We start from the raw sequence: 20,862 nt of genomic DNA, 5'->3' as shown, positions 1-20,862 counted from the left end.
TAGCATTGTTCTAACACGCGTGTTAACAAGTGTCTCTTGAGTTTAGAAAATTGAAAACTTCTGAAATGACATGCTGATTTTTATCTATTGTTTGATTCTATGCCTTAAATTATGCCTACACAAGAAATCTTGCGAGACGAGTAATTTCACATTTATTTAAATTTGAAATCTGGCTATAACTTTCAATTTGTTGACAAAAAATAATTTTATTTCGTAAACTTCTAATTATGTTGATTTTTGACCTTTTTTTTAAAAAAATCTTCAATGAATAACCACGTGATGCTTGTTGGCCCAAAGGGCATTAGCCCAGAAGAGCTATTAATTTCGTTTTGGCATTTTGCGTTGGTTCACTATAAATGTCGGTTCACTTTTCAGATTGTTGCCACCAAATATTAGACTCCTGCATTATATTTAAAGAAATTAAATAATGAAGAATCTGCATAAATGTATGCATGTTTCTCGCACTGGGATAAAAAAACAGTACCTAGAGCCATCGAGTTTTGAATAACGTAATCTTTCACCAAGTATGGGCATCTGGAAGCCCTAATTTGGAATTTGGAATTCGTTTTATTATCGATTTCATACTTTGTAACACTTTGACGAATTTTTATTAACAAACTCAAAGGTTTTAAAGCGAGCAATGGCAACACTGTAGGAAAATACGCGCGAGACTGCGTATCGGAAATTCTAAAGATATACTCATTTTAAAGTAACTTTCCGATGTTACTCTTGAACTGAATTTTATAGTTTAAGTGTAAAGAATATGATATTTGATGAATAAAGGTAACACACAAAACGTTAAAGAAACGCCCCTTTCGGCGTAATGTAAAATCTGAAAGCTTTCAGTTTTTTTAAGTCATTTTAAAATTTAATTGATTTTGTAAATAAAATTTGATATTTAATAACGTCTCGTATATCAAAAATGAGGAATCTGAATACCTGATAGAAAGGTGTGTCAGTAGAGGGTAATCGTGAAACAATATTAAGTTCAATTAGCTTTTAAACAATGCGAACACCTATAATAATTCATCAAGCATTTTCTTTAATATTTATCATTTAAAATTTTCCTGAGTTAATAATTAGGAACTTGAATATTGGAAATAGCTTCTGATAACTGAGGCACAGCTCTTGGGCTGTTCCATATGCTGTCATTTGAGCATCGCCCTAAAGCGCGAAAGTAGCAGGAACATGAAGAAATCTCCAGAGTCATAATTTTTTTGAAGATTAATTGATTAATCTGCGAATTTCCGCTTATTGACTGTCTCAGGAAGGAAATAACATAAAGATCTATTCTAATCTTGTCATGTTTACACACTTTGCTTTAAATTTTCTCTTTTATGCACATTGATGTCAAATGTGACTTTCAAGACATATTACAAGGAGGAGGATGGCAGGAACTCCTGCCATAATAAGAAGAAAGATATAAGAAATAATAATAAGAAAGTCTAAATTTGTAAATTTTAAAAAAAGTCTACATAAAACGAAAACCGACCGGGAATATACATCTTATGGCGATCATCTTCATAAGATGATGTTTATTTATGAACAGACATACATTTGAGAAAATAATTAAAAAATTATGTGATTTGAAAACTAGTAGTAGAAGTTTTGAAGTGCTGGTGTCCGATGAAAACATCGCGGACGGAAACATCTCGGAGAAAAACTACGCTAGGCGAAAACGTCGTGGGAGAAAAGAAAGCAAAGAGAAAACATCACAGTTCTAAAACATCGTAGTACAAAATATCGTGGTCGAAAATAAAGCGGTTCAAAAACTTCGCATTTTAAAAACATCGTCGCCGAAAATATAGTGGTAAAAAATAAAGAACTTACAAATCATCGCATGACGATAACATCGCATACATGAGTTTTCAAATTTTAAAAGTTGCAATTGGATATTCGCATAACGATTTGCTGGCACAAAAAGCAAAGAGGGATATTTTTATTTCTATACTTCATATCTTTGAATGAACTAATAGATTTTTGGTGAAAAAGTAGGAAGATAATTTAAGTACTGAAAAATTGAAAATGAGTTAAAAATTATACAACTTATAACACTTAATAAAATATTAAATTTACATAGTTAATTAACCTCATGCAGTTATGTATCTTCCTTTTTCGAAACATTTTTAGACTGTATTTTTCATGAAAAATTATCAGTAAAACTTTATAAAAAAGATCAGTTTATTAATCATATTTCTTAAGTACTATGTGAATTTAAAATTCCATCAAGTGCTTTAAGTTGCATAAATTTTCTACTCAATTTCAGTTTTTAAATGTTTAAGTTTCCTTCTTACGTTTCAGCAAAAATCTATTAGTTCATTCAAAAATATAGCTCTCTTTTCTTCTTGCGCTCCCAAATCACTTTGCGAATATGTAGTTACAACTTTTAAAACCTGAAAATGCATGTGTGCGATGTTATCGTCATGTCGCATGTGTGCGATGTTATCGTCATGTCGCATGTGTGCGATGCGATGATTTGTAGATACTTAATTTTTTATCACGATGTTTTCGGCGACGATGTTTTTAAAATGCGAAGTTTTTCAACTCCTTTATTTTCGACCACGATATTTTGTGCAACGATGTTTTCTGTTTGTTTTCATTTCTCCCACGATGTTTTGTGCCACAACGTTTTCGCCTTGAGTTGTTTTCTCCGCGACATTTTCATCCGCGATGTTTTTGCCGAAATGTTCTCGGCTGTAACCGAAATGCTAGACTACAGTTTCTTGTCTAAGATTTTAAAAAAGAGTTTTTCGTTAAAAGGTTTTAAAAGTGTACAAAATCATATAAACACTTCGATTATATTTTAAAATAGAAACAGCATTTTATATTATAAAAATATCACTTAATTTACCTCTCCCTCCATGCTTTCTGCCTATTTGGTGAGCGACACTTTATTTGTTAGCAAGCAAGCAAAATAAAAATCCACATGTAGAGAGATATTGGAATTTTTTTTTTTTTAGCAAGAGAGATGAAAAATTAGTCAGGAATCGAAACACGAACCTCTGAAATACCGGCTCAGTGTGCTGACCACGAAGGCACGCTAGGAAGGCGAAAGAAATATCTTACATACTCCCCCCTTTAAAGGGCGACTTGAGTTTTTAGGCGACCCAATCGCCAAATCCTGGGTGAGGAGAAATCAACATCCACCACCCTTTTAGTTCGGGCGCTATTGTAGAGACATTAGGAGTTTTTTTGGGGGGGGAGCAAGAGAGATAAAAAATTAGCAAGCGCCTTCGCCGGGAATCGAACCACGGACCTCTGAAATACCGGCTCAGCGTGCTGACCACTACACCACGAAGGCACGCTATGAAGGAGGGAGAAATAAGTTGGAAGTCATATTAGTTAGTTGTCGAATAGTTCGTACTGAATTTATTTCAATATTTGAGTTGCGGGAACGCAAAAAATAGCTGTGATTAGTATTTTCCAACTTTTATTTGTATAAAACTTAACTTTTAATAAAACTTTTGTTAAGATCTGTTCTTCTTGAAGTCAAGTCAAGGCTTCTTGAAGTTAAGCGAGAAGACGAGGGAAATTCACCAAAGTAATAACAGAAGGTTAAATAGAAGCCTTAAATTTACAAACCTATATTCAAAGCATTTTTTTAAAAGATTTTTCTGATATAAGATTATAAGTGTACGTTTTAAGATTAGTCAATGCATTATTCATATTTAAAGAAGACTCGTTTTTATTTCTTCCTTATACGAAGTAAAGGAATCTTTCTAATTGTGAAAATTTTCGGTTTTCTGATTTTAACGGAAATATTCATTTTTACTGTTCCCGAATCCATTTTGGCTTTTTTCCTTGACATCTCTACGTACGAACAGAATAAAGGATTCTTTATTCCGAAACGGATTGTAAAATGGATTCAAAATGGATTTTTTTTACTACGTCTGTGTATACGTATCTATCTAGCATAACTAAAGCAATTTCGCTACTGAATGCTGAAATTTTGTATATGGGACTGCGAAAACCCTCTAATTGTACCTCTCTCTTTTTTACTGCAATCGGCAGTACCTAGAGCATATATATATATATATGTCATCATAAAAGCAAAGGAAGGAAAGACGGAACACTGTAGATGCGTGCTTAGATCCATATTGAAGAAGAATTTTGATTGCGTAGTATTTAAAGAACTTGGCAGTCGAGGCAGTTTCAATTCCATTTTTATTTCCAATTGATATTTGGGGCCACAATCACTTGGCACTCTAGTCGTGCCTTTCCACAGAAGATTTACATTTTTGATATTTTTGAGATAGAAAGCAAGCCAGCGAAATTACATCTTAGCACAGCACAGGGCAAAATCTGAAGTGCGTAGTTATGCAAGATGGAGGCACGCGAGGAGAAAAGTTTTGGTTTACAAGGACAGTTTCAGTTCCCAATGATTACGTCATCAGAGCTGCGCCGATCATAGAGTGATCTAGAAATGACGCAATGCAAAGAAGTATTACGATTTTAGAATAGAGAGGAAGAATTAATGTTTTATAGTTTAATCTATAATTTTGATTCATACATTGTTATCTTACATATTCCCCCCTTCAAAAAAGAAAAAGGCGTAGCGACAGAGAAGCCTTTTTAAAGAGAAAGAGTTAAAGCACTAGCAAATAAAAAAGAAAAACATAAATCATAAAATTTTGATTCTATAAAAGTATAACTTATAAATATCAATTTTTTTAAAATAAATTTTTAATTTTTAGAGTCCTATTGCATTTTTCAGCATTTCAGTCCAAAAGTCTTTTTGTTTGAGAGTTCACATAATCATAATTCTTCAGGGAAGGTTCTTGATATCACAGAATATCACAAAATAAACTTTTACATAATCATTACTTATAATTAAATGTAATGCACATAAATATTTATGATACTTATATCCATACTGATAAATTATAATTTAACATCATAAATAATAGGATTAAGATTTTCAGAATTTATGGTTTCACCGTTATCATCTTTCATTTACAATTCCTGATTTTACCAAACTGGAAGCCTCGCAATACTTCTAAACAAACATATCCATCAATAGGGCTGTCCTCTTGAGCTAACCAGTGTGTTCTCTGCACTGGTGGCCCAGGGTGCCTAGGCAGTTACTTGAAAAGGCCTCCGTTCCTTGCATTAAGGTAACTGGCCTTTGCGAACTGCACTAATACATTCCATAATAAAATATATAATAATAATAATATAAAAAATTTACATGCATTCATAAAATGAGAGCCTCCAACATTATCTTGCATGAAGAGGGTAAAAGGAACAACTGTATAGAGGTAATAACAGGCCTCTGTTGAAGGAACCAATACTCCCTCGACATACACTATACTTAACATACAATCACCCATAAATTTAACATGCATTTACCATAATTTCATATTACGTATCTGTAATAATTTTACTTATTTTTTACACCTACTTCATTTTTAGAATAATTATAAAATTCGTATTCAAAATTTCAAAAACTTATCTTAATATCCTTCCCTATGAATAATTTAAATAGCTTAAAATTCGTTACTTAATTTGCTCACACATAATTATGAAAAATTAGAAAAATTAATGAACAAGAATTTCAGATTTTCTCAAAACAAATTGCAGAAATTTTAACCAATGTTGAAATGAAAACTATAGAATTCGCAGCACATCTGAGCTAGGTTCACACGAATGTAATAATTTTTGAGCTGTTGAAAGAGCGGAAGTGCAAATAATTTTCTGTCGCACATACTTGCAAACACTAACTCAGATCGACCTTGAACCCGCTGTAATGCTTAATTCCTAAACGGTAATTCACTGATGATTTCCTTTTCACTAGGCATTCGAACTTCTCAATTTATCGAGAGATTACTTTCAACCTGTAAACACTACGCGTGATTATTTTTTTTGAAGCACTTGCAAAACACGACAGCAGAAGAATGATGTTATTTTTTAAACACTGAAAAAACAAATTTGATGATTCACTTCTTTCACATTATCTTGGATTTATCACAAAGCGATGATTTGAAGAGCTGAATTAAATTTTCCATTGAGGTTTCAGGCTGCAGGAAACTATCCTTACCGGCTTTATTGTCATAATAAAAGCGCAAGGAAAACCCGGAGCAGTGTAGATGCGTAGTTATCCTATATTGAAGAGGAAGTAATCTGATTGCGTCGTAAGCTAATGTGTTGACTTCGTAAATAAAACTTGGCAGTAGAAGCGATTTTAATTCCATCTTTATTTCCAATTGATATTTGTGGCCACAATCACTTGGCACTCTAGTCGTGCCTTTCCACAGAAGATTTACATTTTTGATATTTTTGAGATAGAAAGCAAGCCAGCGAAGTTACATCTTAGCACAGCACAGGGCAAAAGCTGAAGTGCGTAGTTATGCAAGATGGAGGCACGCGAGGAGAAAAGTTTTGGTTTACAAGGACAGTTTCAGTTCCCAATGATTACGTCATCAGAGCTGCGCCGATCATAGAGTGATCTAGAAATGACGCAATGCAAAGAAGTATTACGATTTTAGAATAGAGAGGAAGAATTAATGTTTTATAGTTTAATCTATAATTTTGATTCATACATTGTTATCTTACATATATATATATATATATATATAATGATTTTAAAATGCGTAGATGAAGGCACTGGAACTTTTAATAGCTTTCGATATTGCGTTATGGCTGAGAAGACAGTAGAAGGCTGAAGATAAGGCGCTGAGGGGGAACAGAATGATGACGCATTTAGCACAGCTGGAAGCTTGAAGAATCATAGTCTTTTATTTTTTTACGCATATCTTTTGAAGACGAGATATTTCTCAATTATAGTTGAATGCAATAAGTTCAGTTGTAAAGTACGACGTCATTCATCTTGGGCAAATAAGCAGTAGGAGAAGCGTCAGTGAAAGAGAGCGCTCCAGCACAGAGGAAGAAGGGAGGGAGTCAATAGTTTCAGTTTGAGGTATAGAAAGTTTTGGTTTACAATTAATTTGATTGGACAAGAGGTATCTGCATTAAAACGTTACGTAACACAGAAAGATCTCGAATCCGGGAGAACAGAGGAATTTAGGGGGAGAGCACCTAATCCAGAATGTTAATATTGAAGTCGCCAATTATTTTTTTAAAACAGATTTTAGATATATATACATCCACTTTCCTTATCAGGCTTAAACGTCCTTACCCCGGCTTCATTGTCGAAATCGCTGGTAGTAAACATATACGTCCACTTACAGTAGTGTTTTAAATGACAAAAATATTCATGTTTTCGCAGTTTCAAATTAAAAAAGATTTACTTTGGAAAAATAACGAAATATATTTTTAATACAGTGTTTCGGTTCCTATAATTGTATTTGGGAAAGTTTTATACTCGTTATGAAAAAACAGAAGTATAAGAAGTTTGGTTCAGGTACGGCAAAAATTGACCGGGACATTTAATTTCGAAATTTGCAATATTTTATGCCACTTTTCAACTTTTCATAAGGAGTCGGTTAAATAAGTTAAAATAACTCTAAAATAAATTAAATGAAGTGAATTCAAAAGTAATGAAGTGAATGATAAATGAAGTGAGGAAACAAATGTGTAAAATTTAATAGACATATAAGGAAGTTATGTGGTGCCCACATCAGCTATTTTTTAAAAATACTGAATATTTGCGATTTCCAAGTGAGTCTATCAGGATATACTTTTAGTATGGTTTTTTTTTCATTTGTTTACCAGTTCATTTTCCAGCAAAAGTGACATAAAACAGTGCAGACAATCAAGAGAAAAATTAAATAAATAAATATATAAAAATAAACCTCTTACCATCTCACCAATTTGTTTTGACTAGCGTCAGCAAAACATTCTTTTGGTCCTTTCCATCTTTGATGCTTTTAACATGTGTTTGTATTGCCTAACAATTCACTGCTGGAAAGAGTTTTTATTTTTTGAAAGCACTAAAATATTTTCGCAAAAGAGGCCCAGGATTCCTATTTAGGCCACTGTATGGAAGTTCATTGTTCATTATTAATAATAGTATTTTATTAGAAATTAATTTTCCTATTTCTAATAAAAGAAAAATTAATTTTTTCAGGTGTCGTCTGTCTCAGAACATTCTTCACTTTCCGAAGGCCAAGTGAGTGCTACGAAGTCTTTTCTCCTATTTTCACTTTTCAAAAATTTAGATTTAAAATTATTAAATAGGTCTCTTTTGTTAAAAATATTATTACTAGATTAGCTAATAGCAGGTTGAATCGTTCCCTTTTATTGATTTAATGTCGAAAGCGGAGTAACACGAAAATGTTTTTAAGCAAGAAATATGAAAATTGCGTATCAAGAGAAGTTCTTTTTATGCTCCCCATCTGAACCAATTACATACTTTCAAAGCTATGATAAGTGTTTTATGCCATTCCTAAATAAATCAGCCAGCTTACTGGAGAAAACTTTTGAAAACCCATTTGAAGTGCCTTATGGGAATTGTATTCTTTTCTATCAATGAAATTTTGCAAGCTTCAAACCACCAATCACTTATCATCACCAATAACGAGTTGGTTCAAATACGAGTTGGTTGAGGGTTCCTTGAGGTGACTGAAGAATAGAATAGCTGTTGAAACCCGCTGTTCAGTTAACGCTGGTAAATTAAATGTAGAACCCATTTATCAAGCCTAGACACAATTCCAAGGGTTATAACCGAAAACATCGCAGAGAAAACAACGCAAGGCGAAAACGTAGTGGGACAAAACATCGTGGAAGAAAACATCACAAAGAGAAAACATCCTAGTTCTAAAACTACAAAATATTGTGGTCGAAAATAAAGCGGTTCAAAAACTTCGAAGTTTAAAAACATTGTCCTCGAAAATATCGTGGCGAAAAACAAAGTATCTACAAATCGCATGACGATAACATCGCACACATGCATTTTTGAAATCCCATACTGACATATTATATAACTGAATTTCGTCATAACTAACAAATCGTCATCCAAATAATTGATTACACGCTATATATGAAAATGTTAACGACATTTTAAGAGTAAACGGAAACAAAACAAGATATGATTTTCACTTAAACAAACATGATTAACAAACATGAAAGAAAATAATTTGATAATTAACTTAGGAATTTTTATCATGCAGCTATTTAATTTCCTTTTTCCAAGCATTTTTAGCCTGCATTTTCCGTTAAAAATTATCCTTAAAACTTTAAAAAAGGTTAACTTATTAATGACCTTTGTTAATTCACTATGTAAATTTAAAATTAATTTCTATAAGTTGCATTAATTTTCTACACATTTTCAATTTTTAAATGCTTTGGTTTCCTTCTTATCTTTTCAACAATAATTTATTAGTTCGTTCAAAAATATGAAACATAGAAGTAAACGAATTTCTCTTTCTCTTTTGCACTCCCAGATTATTATAGGAACATGCATTTACAACTTTCAAAAACGTGAAAACTCCTGTGTGCGATGTTATCGTCATTTGTAAGTGCTAAAATTTGTAAGTGATTTGTAGGTACTTTGTTTTTTACCACTATATTTTCGGCGACGGTGTTTTTATAATGCGAAGTTTTTGAACCGCTTTATTTTCGACCATGGTATTTTGTACCACGATGTTTTGTACAGCGTTGTTTTGTACCACGACGTTTTCGCCTTGCTTTGTTTTCTTCGCGAAGTTTTCTTCCGCGATGCCTTCGGCAGACACCATTCCAAGTTCCTTCAAATTGCGATTGGTTGTTGATGCTAGCTCTTCAGTAGAATCAATCACAGCCATCAAACATACCATCATCAAAATAGACAGGGCGCCCATATCTTTTAAACTAAGGTCGCTTTGTCGATATATACAGAATCATGATTGGCACTTACAAATATTCAAAAACCGTTTGCATAATTTTAACAGCATTTATTGCTCTTCTGTCTTTTTTATACTCGTAAAGCATAGTGTGCTCTTCCGTAACTGCCCTTTTCATGATGAAGGCTATCACAGTAGTTAGTGCCCATAACTAATCTGAATGAAGCTGTTTTTGCTCATGTATGCGTGAAAATTATTTCTTTAAACGTTTTAGAACGTGTTTCAACAAGTATTTTGTGATAAATGACGTTACTTATGGAATAATCTGATTATTTAGACTAATGACAATTAACAACAACGATAATAGCAACAAATAACAGTTTTAATCTTTCTATAATTAGAATTTTAAGTTGTTTGATGATTGACGCTTATTAATGGCAATCATTAATAGTCAGATATCCGTTAAAGAAAATGATCAACTTTCTTGCAAGAAAAATTGCAGAAAGTTTTTCTAAGAGTTTCGAAATAAAAGAATTAAAATAATTAAAGTTTGGGGATCATTAAGAGCACTAAATAAGGCCTCTGAGTGATGAATATTCTCAAGTGTTGATACTTTGATTTTGGGGAAGATGTATATTAACTCATACCACTTACAATTCAAATACTTTAGGGTATCTGACTACGTTCTAATCGTTAGTTTTGGTGAAATTTTTGAAAAGATTTTAATTATTTTATTATAAAGCTTACATACTAAGAATACTTTCCAAAAGTACTTTTATTTCCCAAAATACTTTTATTTTTTTCTCTTTGGATGATCGAAGCAGTATTATAGCTGCTCTTGTCCTACGCCGGGAACCGTAAGTTCCTGCGTAAGAACTCAGAAGTTGATACTTAAAGGTATACAGATTACTCTAAATAACTTTAAAAATTGTAATTTTTCAATCGAATACCTATGGTGATGTTCAAAAGATAATTCTGAACCTTTCTACTTGTTATTAAGTGATAGGGAACAACATTATTTTTGAAATTTAATTTTTAAGCTTGGCAACATTTTCTCTTCTTTCTGTTTATGTTAGCGTTACATTAATTGAAAAACGTGATTTTTTTTTCAGGTTTTCCATTACCAAAAAACCTTGAACTCTAAATATTACTATAGCAATTTTATGAAATTTTCCACAACAATTCTATGAAATATTGTGAATCAAATGGACTAAAACTTTAGTTACTAATTTAGTAACTAAAATTTAGGACTAAAAATTTAGGTTTATGTGCATATTTAAAATTCTTTTTATGACGTTTTTGCTAAGGAAAAGGGAGAATTTTCTCAAAAAGTACCTAGTGCATGTACTCAGACAAGAATATTTAACTGCCATTAGATTTTACTCTATTTAATTACTTATACCTTAATAAATATAAGAGACAAAAATAAAAGTAAAATATTGATAAATATTTTTGCAGGAACATATCTAGTAATCCGGAAATGTAACACATTTTTAACATAATATGTAAGAAAAAAACCAAAGATTATATTTTGATAATATGTTTATTACATGTTTATATTATTTTAAGTACCATTCTGTTAAATAACACTAACAATAGCATTATATATACTATTTTTCAAAATTTGGAGGTCGAACGTAGTCAGTACCTTAAATATTTCTTGCCTTTCTTGAAGATTTTTAGAGTTATACTGTTTAAATAGTGATTTAGCTATTTTCCGAAGAATATAAAGTATATTTTAATGATATGTTTTCATTGTAAGGAAAACTAAATGAGTTTGTTGATGTAATGACTATATTATAGCTATAGAATGTTCAGTTTCAGATCCATTTCTATTTTATGACAGCTAAAAAAATTTTATTTTGTTAAGGCATGAGAGAAATATTCTAGTTTAGGAACGTCTAGTGGAAAATAATTTCACATTCCAATACGGAAAACAAAATTCGCAAAAACATGCAGGTGATCAACCTGTTTCTTTCTGAGTGGAAACCGCCATTCTATTATATATTATATTTATTGTTGCTTTATAACTCACTCTTGGGCAGTATGTTTAGTGTATATTCATTTTTGATTTTACTTTTAGAAACAACTGATAAGGGAAATATGGAGACCTATGATCGGAGAAGGCGTGCTTGATTTGGATATTGTCTCGTCTTGCAAATACGACTTAGAAAGTATTACCTCGGTCTTAGAAAATGCTCCTAGAGTGTAAGTATTGCTATTTAATCTAATGGAAAGTTAACATGATTTGCAGTTTCAAAGTTAATTCTTGTATGTTTGATTAAAGACGCTAATGTTTTCAAACCTGAAGTCTTAAACTACAAATTAGTCTTCAAAAATAGACACTTGTTATTAGTCTTGAATTAATTTTGATATAAGTGATTATGCTTATTAAAAATACTATTTAAAAATTATTAGGCCAAAAAGGCCAAATTTCTCAGAAGGGATATTAATTTCGTTTTGGCATTTTGCGTTGGTTCATTATAAAAGTGTGAGTCACTTTCTAAATTGTTGCCACCAAATATTAGAGCCCTACATTATATTTAAAGAAATTAAATAATGAAGAATCTGCATGAATGTATGTATATTTCTCGCGCTGGAAAGAAGCGACGGCACCTAGAGACATCAAATTCTGAATAACGTAGTCCTCCACTCGAATGCTTCAGAGTTTTTTAATTAAATTTTTTAGATTTTTTTTGTTTGTAAATATTTAAGATGCTCAAATCATTCCTAAAGGATATATGAAAAATTAATGTAAAAGCAACATTTTAATTTCAGGTAGACAGTTAGAAAGTATTTTTAATGTTATTGAAATGGAAAGCTACTACGTAGCTCTAACTATATATAATGCTGAAGATCCACTTGAAGTCGACTAAAACCTATTTTAACTAAAGTGCATATTCTTCTACTGGACCATCAGAACCAACATCAAGTTCTAATTCAGAAGTCAAACAAAAAAAATTAGCGTTATATTTTAAAAATTTTCTCAGGACTAGTTTCGATGGTTTTACCGAACCACCATCCTCAGCTGTAAAACCGCAACAAACGCAGACAAGCGCTAAAAACAACATCAAGTTGTTTTTAGCGCTTGTCTGAATTATCGCAGACCAAATTTTGTAGCTCTAATTATATGTACTTTTTAAGATTCCGTGGATTAGAAAAGAAACAGGTCTTTTTTTTTAGTGAAGGTTGCATACTTCCGTACCGAGCCATGAAACCATCCATTTACTGATTCATTTTACCACATGCTCAAACTTTTCGCGGACATTATGCTTTACAAATTATTTATACTGCGGTACTTGGATATCAGACGGTACCCGCCAATATACCACAGCAATCCATTAGCACTTTTTTTCGATGATATTAGAATCGACAATATCTTTAGCTTTTCCTATTCGTATAATTTTCGTAAAAATAACGTGCAAAAAATACCATACCCTTATTTAACCAAAATTATACGTATAGTTTTGGAGGCGTGCTGACTGGGATGCATTTTGACATCGAGAGATCTTGCAAGATTTTGATTTACACCGAGTATTGCCCGGTAAACGCATTCAAAATGGTTGTTATTCTTCACGATTTGTTTCAGCTTCCATATAAATTCGGTTAAATTAAAAGGCAGGTGATCTTCTTCGAACAAATTCTTAGTTATTATACTAAAAGAATTTTCCACATTTGTTGTTAACATTATAGTTCCGTACATCTTCCCGCATTTACAAAGAACTAGAACACACGCGATGTTTTGGCAAAATATCGCTTGCCTGGAAATAATCGATTGTTTCTACCTAATTTGTAAACAAATCTAGTAAATTCATGACACAAAATACAATGTAATTAACACAAGAGGAAAAACTGTTGCCCAAAAAATTTATCCTAGAAAAGAGCTGGAAAAAAAATTTTAAAATGACTCAATGTAAATATCCGCTTGCTGTAATTGGTCTGAAATGGAGAATGAACTAAGAAAAGCAGCCATTCTCCCTCCAAATTTTTACCCCCGAAAAAAAAAAAAAAAAGAAATTAACAAAGAAATAAAAAACCGCTTCTTTACAGAAGAATCCATATCAGCTTCTCGAGTTGCTACAGTGCTCGTAGGAAAGCACAGTCATGTTTGATATTACTGGTGGTGTACTGAATAATGCCGGCTAATATTTAAGTACCAATACTTCTTTCTTATCATTTTATTTATTATAAATAACAACAGCTATATTTGCCATTCGACAAAACATAAATTTCTAGCAAAAAGATGAAATTATATACAAAACTATTTTTAACTTCTTAGTGATACCATGTAAGACAATTCGTCAATTTTTAGTTATATTGTTTCATAAGATATATCTTTATTAATGAAACTGTTCAATGTGTAAATAAAAATTGCACTTATTTTTGTCAGGAACATTCAACTGTTACTCATATAATTCCTATTAGTATACCGAAATATAATTTAAGTAAAATTATTTTTGCTCTGATTTCTGATTTGAAAAAATTTTTGAGATTGCTTACCTGTTTAAAATAAACTCAAATACTTAAGACGCACAAATTGCATAAAAATGTATAGTTTAACTACTACTGTTTTAATACAGCAAACTAAATTTTTATGAAAAAATATGCAAATACTAAATTTAAAAACATACCTTTTTAACTAAATTAGTTAATTTAAAAATTTTAAATTTAATACTATTATTTTTCATTAGCCAGTTATTTTAAGATTTGGATCGCTACTGTCACTTTTCTCTTCCGTTTCCTCGCCAGAATGGGAATTATAATGAGTGTTTAAGCTGAGGTTGTGAGATAGTAAGACAGAGTGCGTGTTTCTGACTCTCGAAGCCACATTGTTAGATTTAGAGAGTTCAGCTACGATTATATTATTTGGCTTTGCATTATACACTAATGTTTGTGAAAAATGCAACACCACGAAGGAATTGTCGGAAATGAAGGAAGCTGATTCCACATATTACTGATGTTGGTGTAAATAAACAATTAAATTTATAAAACAAAATGAAAGTCGGAAATCAGTACTTAGTGCGTGCACCACGCTGAGAGATGAGAGCCTGTATGCGTCTTGGCATTGAATCATAAGGTTCTGAATGTAATCCTGGGGAATGGCATTTCTTATGGCTTGGACTTGACGCCAAAGTTCAGTCTTAGCGTGTCCCCCACCAGCTGTAAGAACTGGTAGCCGACCCATGAAATCCCAGACGTGTTCAACAGGCCTCATATCATCGGAAAAGCAGGTCGTGGAAGAAGCGAAATCTGTTGTGCCCTAAAGAAGGCTTTTGCAGTCTCAGAAACATGTGAACAGGCATTATCCTGTTTAAATACAGCGGTCGGAGTGCGTTGAAGAAGAGGGAGGACCTTTGGTTCCATAACTTCCCTTATGTAGCGATCACTGTTGAGGTTGCACGCAATCTGAACTAGATAGGACCGACAATTGTACCCAATAACGCCCCACACCGTGATGCCGGGCGTTTGTGCGCTGGATAACGCATTGTGGGAGCAGACGTTACCCTCTGTAGCGTCTGACATGTACTTTCCAATCAGTGTATTACAGATTGTAGCGAGATTCATCGGAGAAAGCAACTTGTTGCCACAGGGCGCTCCACTCGCTGTTGCCATGTCCATTGAAGTCGGGGGCATCTGTGATGCAGCGGCAGGGGAATCCTGTGTAGAGAAACCCTTGCACACAGTTCATGCTGCAGCAGACAGCGACGAACCGTGGAGCTAGACAACACATGTAGCCGTTTTCCAATATTGTGATAACACACGAGAGGACGCTGTACGATCTCCCACAGCCATGCGGGTGAGATGTCTGTCGTGCTATTGCGTGCCCCCACTGCCAGGGTTTCCCCTTATTTGACTCTCCTCTGTCCATTTCTTCTAAATACTCATCACTCTTATGGCATTACACAGGGTGAGGTCAACGATTGCTATATACGAAAGTCCTCCCTCTCGCAGACCTATGATGCGGCCTCCCTCGAACTCCGTTAGTTGTTGGTATAGCATTCCCCCCCCCGCGGTTGACGAGGCATATTGACCACTAAGTAAACGTTCACCGCAAACAGAGGACGATAAACAGCTTATTTATTTACAATACTTTACATACATGGAACAAGCGGCCGGTTCTCATTCCATGCATGCGCATTCGCTTTGTAATTCTAATCATTTGCATGACTTGCTTTCCTGTAAGTTTGGTTCAATTTGCATAATTACTTCACAGTATTGCATTTTTCACAAACATGAGTCTAGTTGCCGACATATAAATTGTTACGCCATTTAGAAGGCTGAGTCAACAACTTCGCGTTAATTAATTTGTACAGCCTTTATCTGCTAATTTTTAAATTTGAATTACTTTAAGTTACATCGCCACAAGCGGTTGGTTGGATGAATTGCAAGCACGAGTGCATTTATATTTTAGTTCTAACTTAATAAAGAGGTTTGTTTGAAAACTTTCTTAAGTATTAGATGTTCTTTTCAGACGAAGCGATAATTCGCTCCAAGTCTGTTAGGAGTTTGGACGTAGTTTATGTTAGCGAAGGAGACTAAATTATTCAAATTAAAATTATTCAAAAATGTAATGGGAGCTTGTTCTTCATACCTTCTTCTTTGCTTTAAAATGTCGTGTCTGTAAGTTTCATTGACACTAAATGTTCTTATTACATACAGCTGTCCTTAAAAGATTTTAAAGACTTAAATAAATATTTGGAATAGGTTGTCATAGAGATTTATTTTGATTATGTAGCGCTTTCAGAATATAGTACCCGTTTGGTAATTTAAAGAGGTTAGAAAGAAAGAAAAAGCATGAAGAGTATAACAAAATGTTTTTAAATTGGAACCATCCCCCAAATTTCTTGAAGTTTGTGAACCGATTATATTCCCTGCGGGGCAAAGTCGGAACATAGGCTGGTTGCTTCCAAGTTACGCACCAAAATTTCTGCAGCAGAAATTACATGGATGCGGTGACATTCGACTAGGAGTTGTCCTAGAGAATAGTGAAGAGTTCCAGCAAACGGTAACTGTATTTCTAAATGGCAAAAGACTATGGCGGAAGATACAAAAGCTACCTCCTGTCTCTCCAAATGATAAATCCCTCAAAGCCATGAATGTCTGTATGGAATCATAGTCCAAAATATATACTTTCAAAATAAAAAACGGTTTTGCTCAAGTAGCTTCTTTTCCATTCATTTTTATCCTTATTTTTCTCTTTATTATTATTATTGCTACTATCATTTATCAAAATATTATTACTTTCCTGACGTTTCCTTTGTATCAATAAAAACTTTTGCTTCTTTCAAGCAAAGTCAGCGATGTTCCTTATACTAATGTTTTACAGGAAGTCCACCAGGTACGTTGTATGGAGGATGCTTGTAAAGATAATGCAGTACTTAGGTTCAAATTTTAGAAAAATCCATCTGCATTTCTTGAGTAAACTTCCTCGATTCGATTATGCCTACCCGTCTAAGTGGCAAGAATGTACGGATGTCATACGAAACGAACTTGGCTTAGCGATCACTAAAGCTCTTATGGATGAAGGCTTCATCAAAGCTGAAGATATTACCAAAGTTCATATAATTTTTTTGTCATACTTTATATTTTTCTCATCATTAGTTTTGTAACCCTGAATCTCATTCGAGCAATTTCAGGTAAAAGAAGAATTTGTGGAGGTGAAGAATGATTTTCTTTTCGCCTTCAGTACAGTAAACTGGATGGATAGATTCACAAGCCAATTATTTTTAAATAAGGTAATAATTTAAGTCATTTGCATGCAATAACAAGCATATCCATCTGTTAGGCAAGTTACATATAAAGACATCCGTTCCTTGTTTATAAGGTAATTGGCCTTTGAGAACTGCTCTAATACATTCCATAATAAAAGAAATGTATAATAATAATATATGAAAAAATTACACACATAAAGTGAGACCCTCCAACATTATCTTATATGAAGAGGGTTAAAGGAACAGTACAGAGGTAATAACAGGCCTCTGTTTAAGGAACCAGTACTCCCTCAACATACTCTATAACTTAACATACAGTCACCCATAAATTTTAGCATGCATTTACCATAATTTCATACTACGTAGCTGTACTAATTTCACTTATTTTTTATACTTACTTCATTATTAGAATAATTAAAAAATTCGTATTCAAAATTTTCAAAAAATTTCAGAAATATAAATATTTATTTTAATAACCTTCCCTAAAAATAATAAAAAATAATTAAAGATATTAAATAATTAAAGAATTCTTTACTTAATTTACTAAATTATTAGAATTCAAATTTTTAATATCATTAAACTATATTTCTTCATATCACAGTCCTACATTTTTAATGTCCAATTTATTAAGAAAAAATATCAGATCACAATGTAGATTCAATTACCCAAAAGCAGAGGTGAAAATAATTTTCTAGCACCTACTTCAAGTATAAATTTAATCCTATAGAAGAACCTAATTAATTCGCATAAAAGCCGGATCAAGATATGCAGTTCGATGACCTTGAAAGCACTGGAATGATTTTAAACGTTAGCACTCGGAAAACATTCGTCATTTTACTATAAACAAACGCTGGATTAATTTTGAAAGGCTGGCACTAGATTTCAAAGCACTCACAGTAAATCTACGATTCAATTTTTTTTTTCACATTTTCATGTTGCTGTTGAATTACATTGCACTTATTAAATCACCGCATATGCTGTATTAATTTCGAAGAATGGATTTTGACTTTAAACATTGAAAACTTGTAACGCACTTGTTTTGGCACGATTTTGCCGTATTTTTAGAAAAGGAGTAACTGCATTATGCTGGGAAAAAGAAAACTGATTATTATTTTCTCAAATATTCATTAACGGTAGAAACGACAGACTCAATAACTTTCAAGAGAGGATTGGAGAAGAGTCATTATTTTAATCATTTTGCTCTCCATTTACACGAAGCAAATGAAATAATTAAAATAATGACTCTTCTCCAATCCTACGTTACTGAACTACATCAACCATAGACATCACCCAAACAGCTCTTCACTTTTCAAAACTATGACGTATACCACACAGCTTATTCAATATAATACTTAGTATCATAATAGAAACTCTGTAAAATAAAGAATAAAGGCAATAATAATTGCAAATGTTGCTTCGATTTGGAAAAAATTGCAAAATAAGGGCACATCAATTGTAGAGCACTCATTATCAAATTAGAATTTGCAATGTCTCATTTTTAGTTTTAGATTCGAAATAATATAAACATAATAAATAAGAAGAATGCAGTAGTACGTACTTCAACAGAATGTAAACCATTAATTAGTGTTTTGGTTTAGCGAAATAGTATGGAGAGACGATACCTATGAACGGTTTGTAAGCATCAGGTGTTCTCCATACTTTTATCTATCAGCCTATACAAAGAATTAATGACTGCTGTTAATAATAATCTTAGAAACAGTACTTTTATATTTACACTTACTTTAAAAAGATTAAAGTGATGCAAAGAAAAGTTAAAGTAAGTAAATAAAACCGTTAAATATTAGAGACAGTAAAAGATTTAACAACAGTTCAGGTGTGACTGTTAACCTTCCAGCACGCGCGCTTGGCAATTTAACATGAGCACTCGCGCGTCGTATTTTTTACGGCATTCGTTATTTTACCGTTTTTGGCACGAAAAACGACAGAAATGAGTGAATATTGATGATAAATTTGTAAAGAAATAAAATATAATTCTTATTATTGAAAAATACAAATGATATCACATTCAAATATAAGTAAATTATTTTTAAGTTCTTATGTTAGTGAGATGGAAATGCAATGATGTATTTTAATATAGAAAATTTTAAATTTATTATTTAATAATTATGTTTTAAAATCGAAGCTAATTTTAATATTCTATAATATAGACAATAAAATAATAATCTATAATATATAGATAAATCTATAATATAATATATAGACAAATAAGAAAAATCTATAATATAATATTGAACGAAAACGAAAGTGCTTGAAAATACAAATACTTAAGATACGACAGGTTTTTTCCTTAGACTACAGGATGTAGCAATTTGTCTAGACAAATAAGAAAAATCTATAATATATAGACAATAAAAAAGGAAAACACCTTGGTAAGAAAGAAAGTAAGTTTAACATTACTTACTTCTGCAAGGAAATTTACTTCTTACTGATTACAAAAACGCACTTTAATGTTTTTATTTATTTCTAAAAAATAGAAATAAAAGAAAATAAGGAATGGAAAGAAAATATGGAATGGAAATCGCTATTGTTCTCCCATCCAAAGGTTTCGTTGTCTTCCTTTTCTTCGTGGGATAACTCTTGAAGAATCCCAGCAAAATCAGCTAGTTGCACACACATATATATATTTTTTTTCCCATGAAAATTAATATAACATTTACAGAGACAAATGTATTCAAATTAAAATAATACACGGCAATTAATAACACAAAATTACAAAATATTTGAAAAAAAATATTTTCCTAATTTTGAAACACGACCACGCGCATGTCGTAACTTTTATGATAAAGCTGCTACATAGCACAAAAGCCTAGTTAAAAAAAAGTCAAATGACTTCCTGTTGGCACATTCTATGATGTGGGGAAGGGTAGAAAGGTGGAATAGAAATGACTTTCAGACGTCTCAGCTTCGATATGCGAAAAATGCGTATTAAAAACTGAATTTGTCGTAAATTTTGCGCATACGTTCGTGCTGGAAGGTTAATCAGGCTGCTTTTTCAAAATCGGTGACACACAACAATATATCCCGCTGTTGCAGCATCAGTACCTACACTTCTATAAAATTGAATTGGAAACTAAGCTTTAAGGTAAAAATGGATTTCATAAACTATTAATTCTATGCAAAAATCTGATGGTTCCCTTGCAAAGAATTATCTCATTTCTCCGTGCATAGTAGTATAAATGGGTAGCACGACTTTCTAAAAGATCAGTGCTTCGAACTCAGATAAGGTGCTGAAAATCTCCTAATAGTCTATACAACCTCAGAAATGAGTAAATTACATACTGTGCGAGCGAAAGCGATAAGCAGCAAGCGAGAAAGCTTGAGATTACTCGATCAAATAGAGTAATGATGAAACTAACGGTACAGAAGATAAAGATCATGTCGATGCAAGCAGGTCAAACTGTGTTTTGCAG

The 20,862-nt window shown here is 32.4% G+C and overlaps 1 protein-coding gene and 1 long non-coding RNA gene across 6 annotated transcripts in view; one reads left to right on the top strand and one right to left on the bottom strand.

Moving 5' to 3' along the window:
- Positions 1-20,862, top strand: part of LOC118202700 (endothelin-converting enzyme 2-like) — a 161,579-nt gene that overhangs the window by 41,209 nt on the left and 99,508 nt on the right. For all 4 annotated transcript variants that reach the window (XR_015042987.1, XR_015042986.1, XM_085823470.1 and 1 more), the window contains exons 9-12: positions 8,027-8,068; positions 11,803-11,927; positions 17,047-17,275; positions 17,357-17,455. Coding sequence is in view for 2 of the 4 variants with exons in the window: in XM_085823470.1 (XP_085679596.1) it covers positions 8,027-8,068; positions 11,803-11,927; positions 17,047-17,275; positions 17,357-17,455 (495 nt within the window). In the remaining 2 variants the exon portion in view is untranslated. The remainder of the gene's footprint in view (positions 1-8,026; positions 8,069-11,802; positions 11,928-17,046; positions 17,276-17,356; positions 17,456-20,862) is intronic.
- Positions 1-20,862, bottom strand: part of LOC146999403 (uncharacterized) — a 131,281-nt gene that overhangs the window by 17,918 nt on the left and 92,501 nt on the right. The gene's annotated exons all lie outside the window — the stretch shown is intronic.

This window comes from Stegodyphus dumicola, chromosome 1 (assembly GCF_044657685.1).
Source record: "Stegodyphus dumicola isolate Sdum_Otavi_A_Nest chromosome 1, ASM4465768v1".
Lineage (NCBI taxonomy): Eukaryota > Metazoa > Arthropoda > Arachnida > Araneae > Eresidae > Stegodyphus > Stegodyphus dumicola.
Note: the sequence above shows the minus strand (reverse complement) of the source record. Positions and strands in the feature narration are given on the sequence as shown.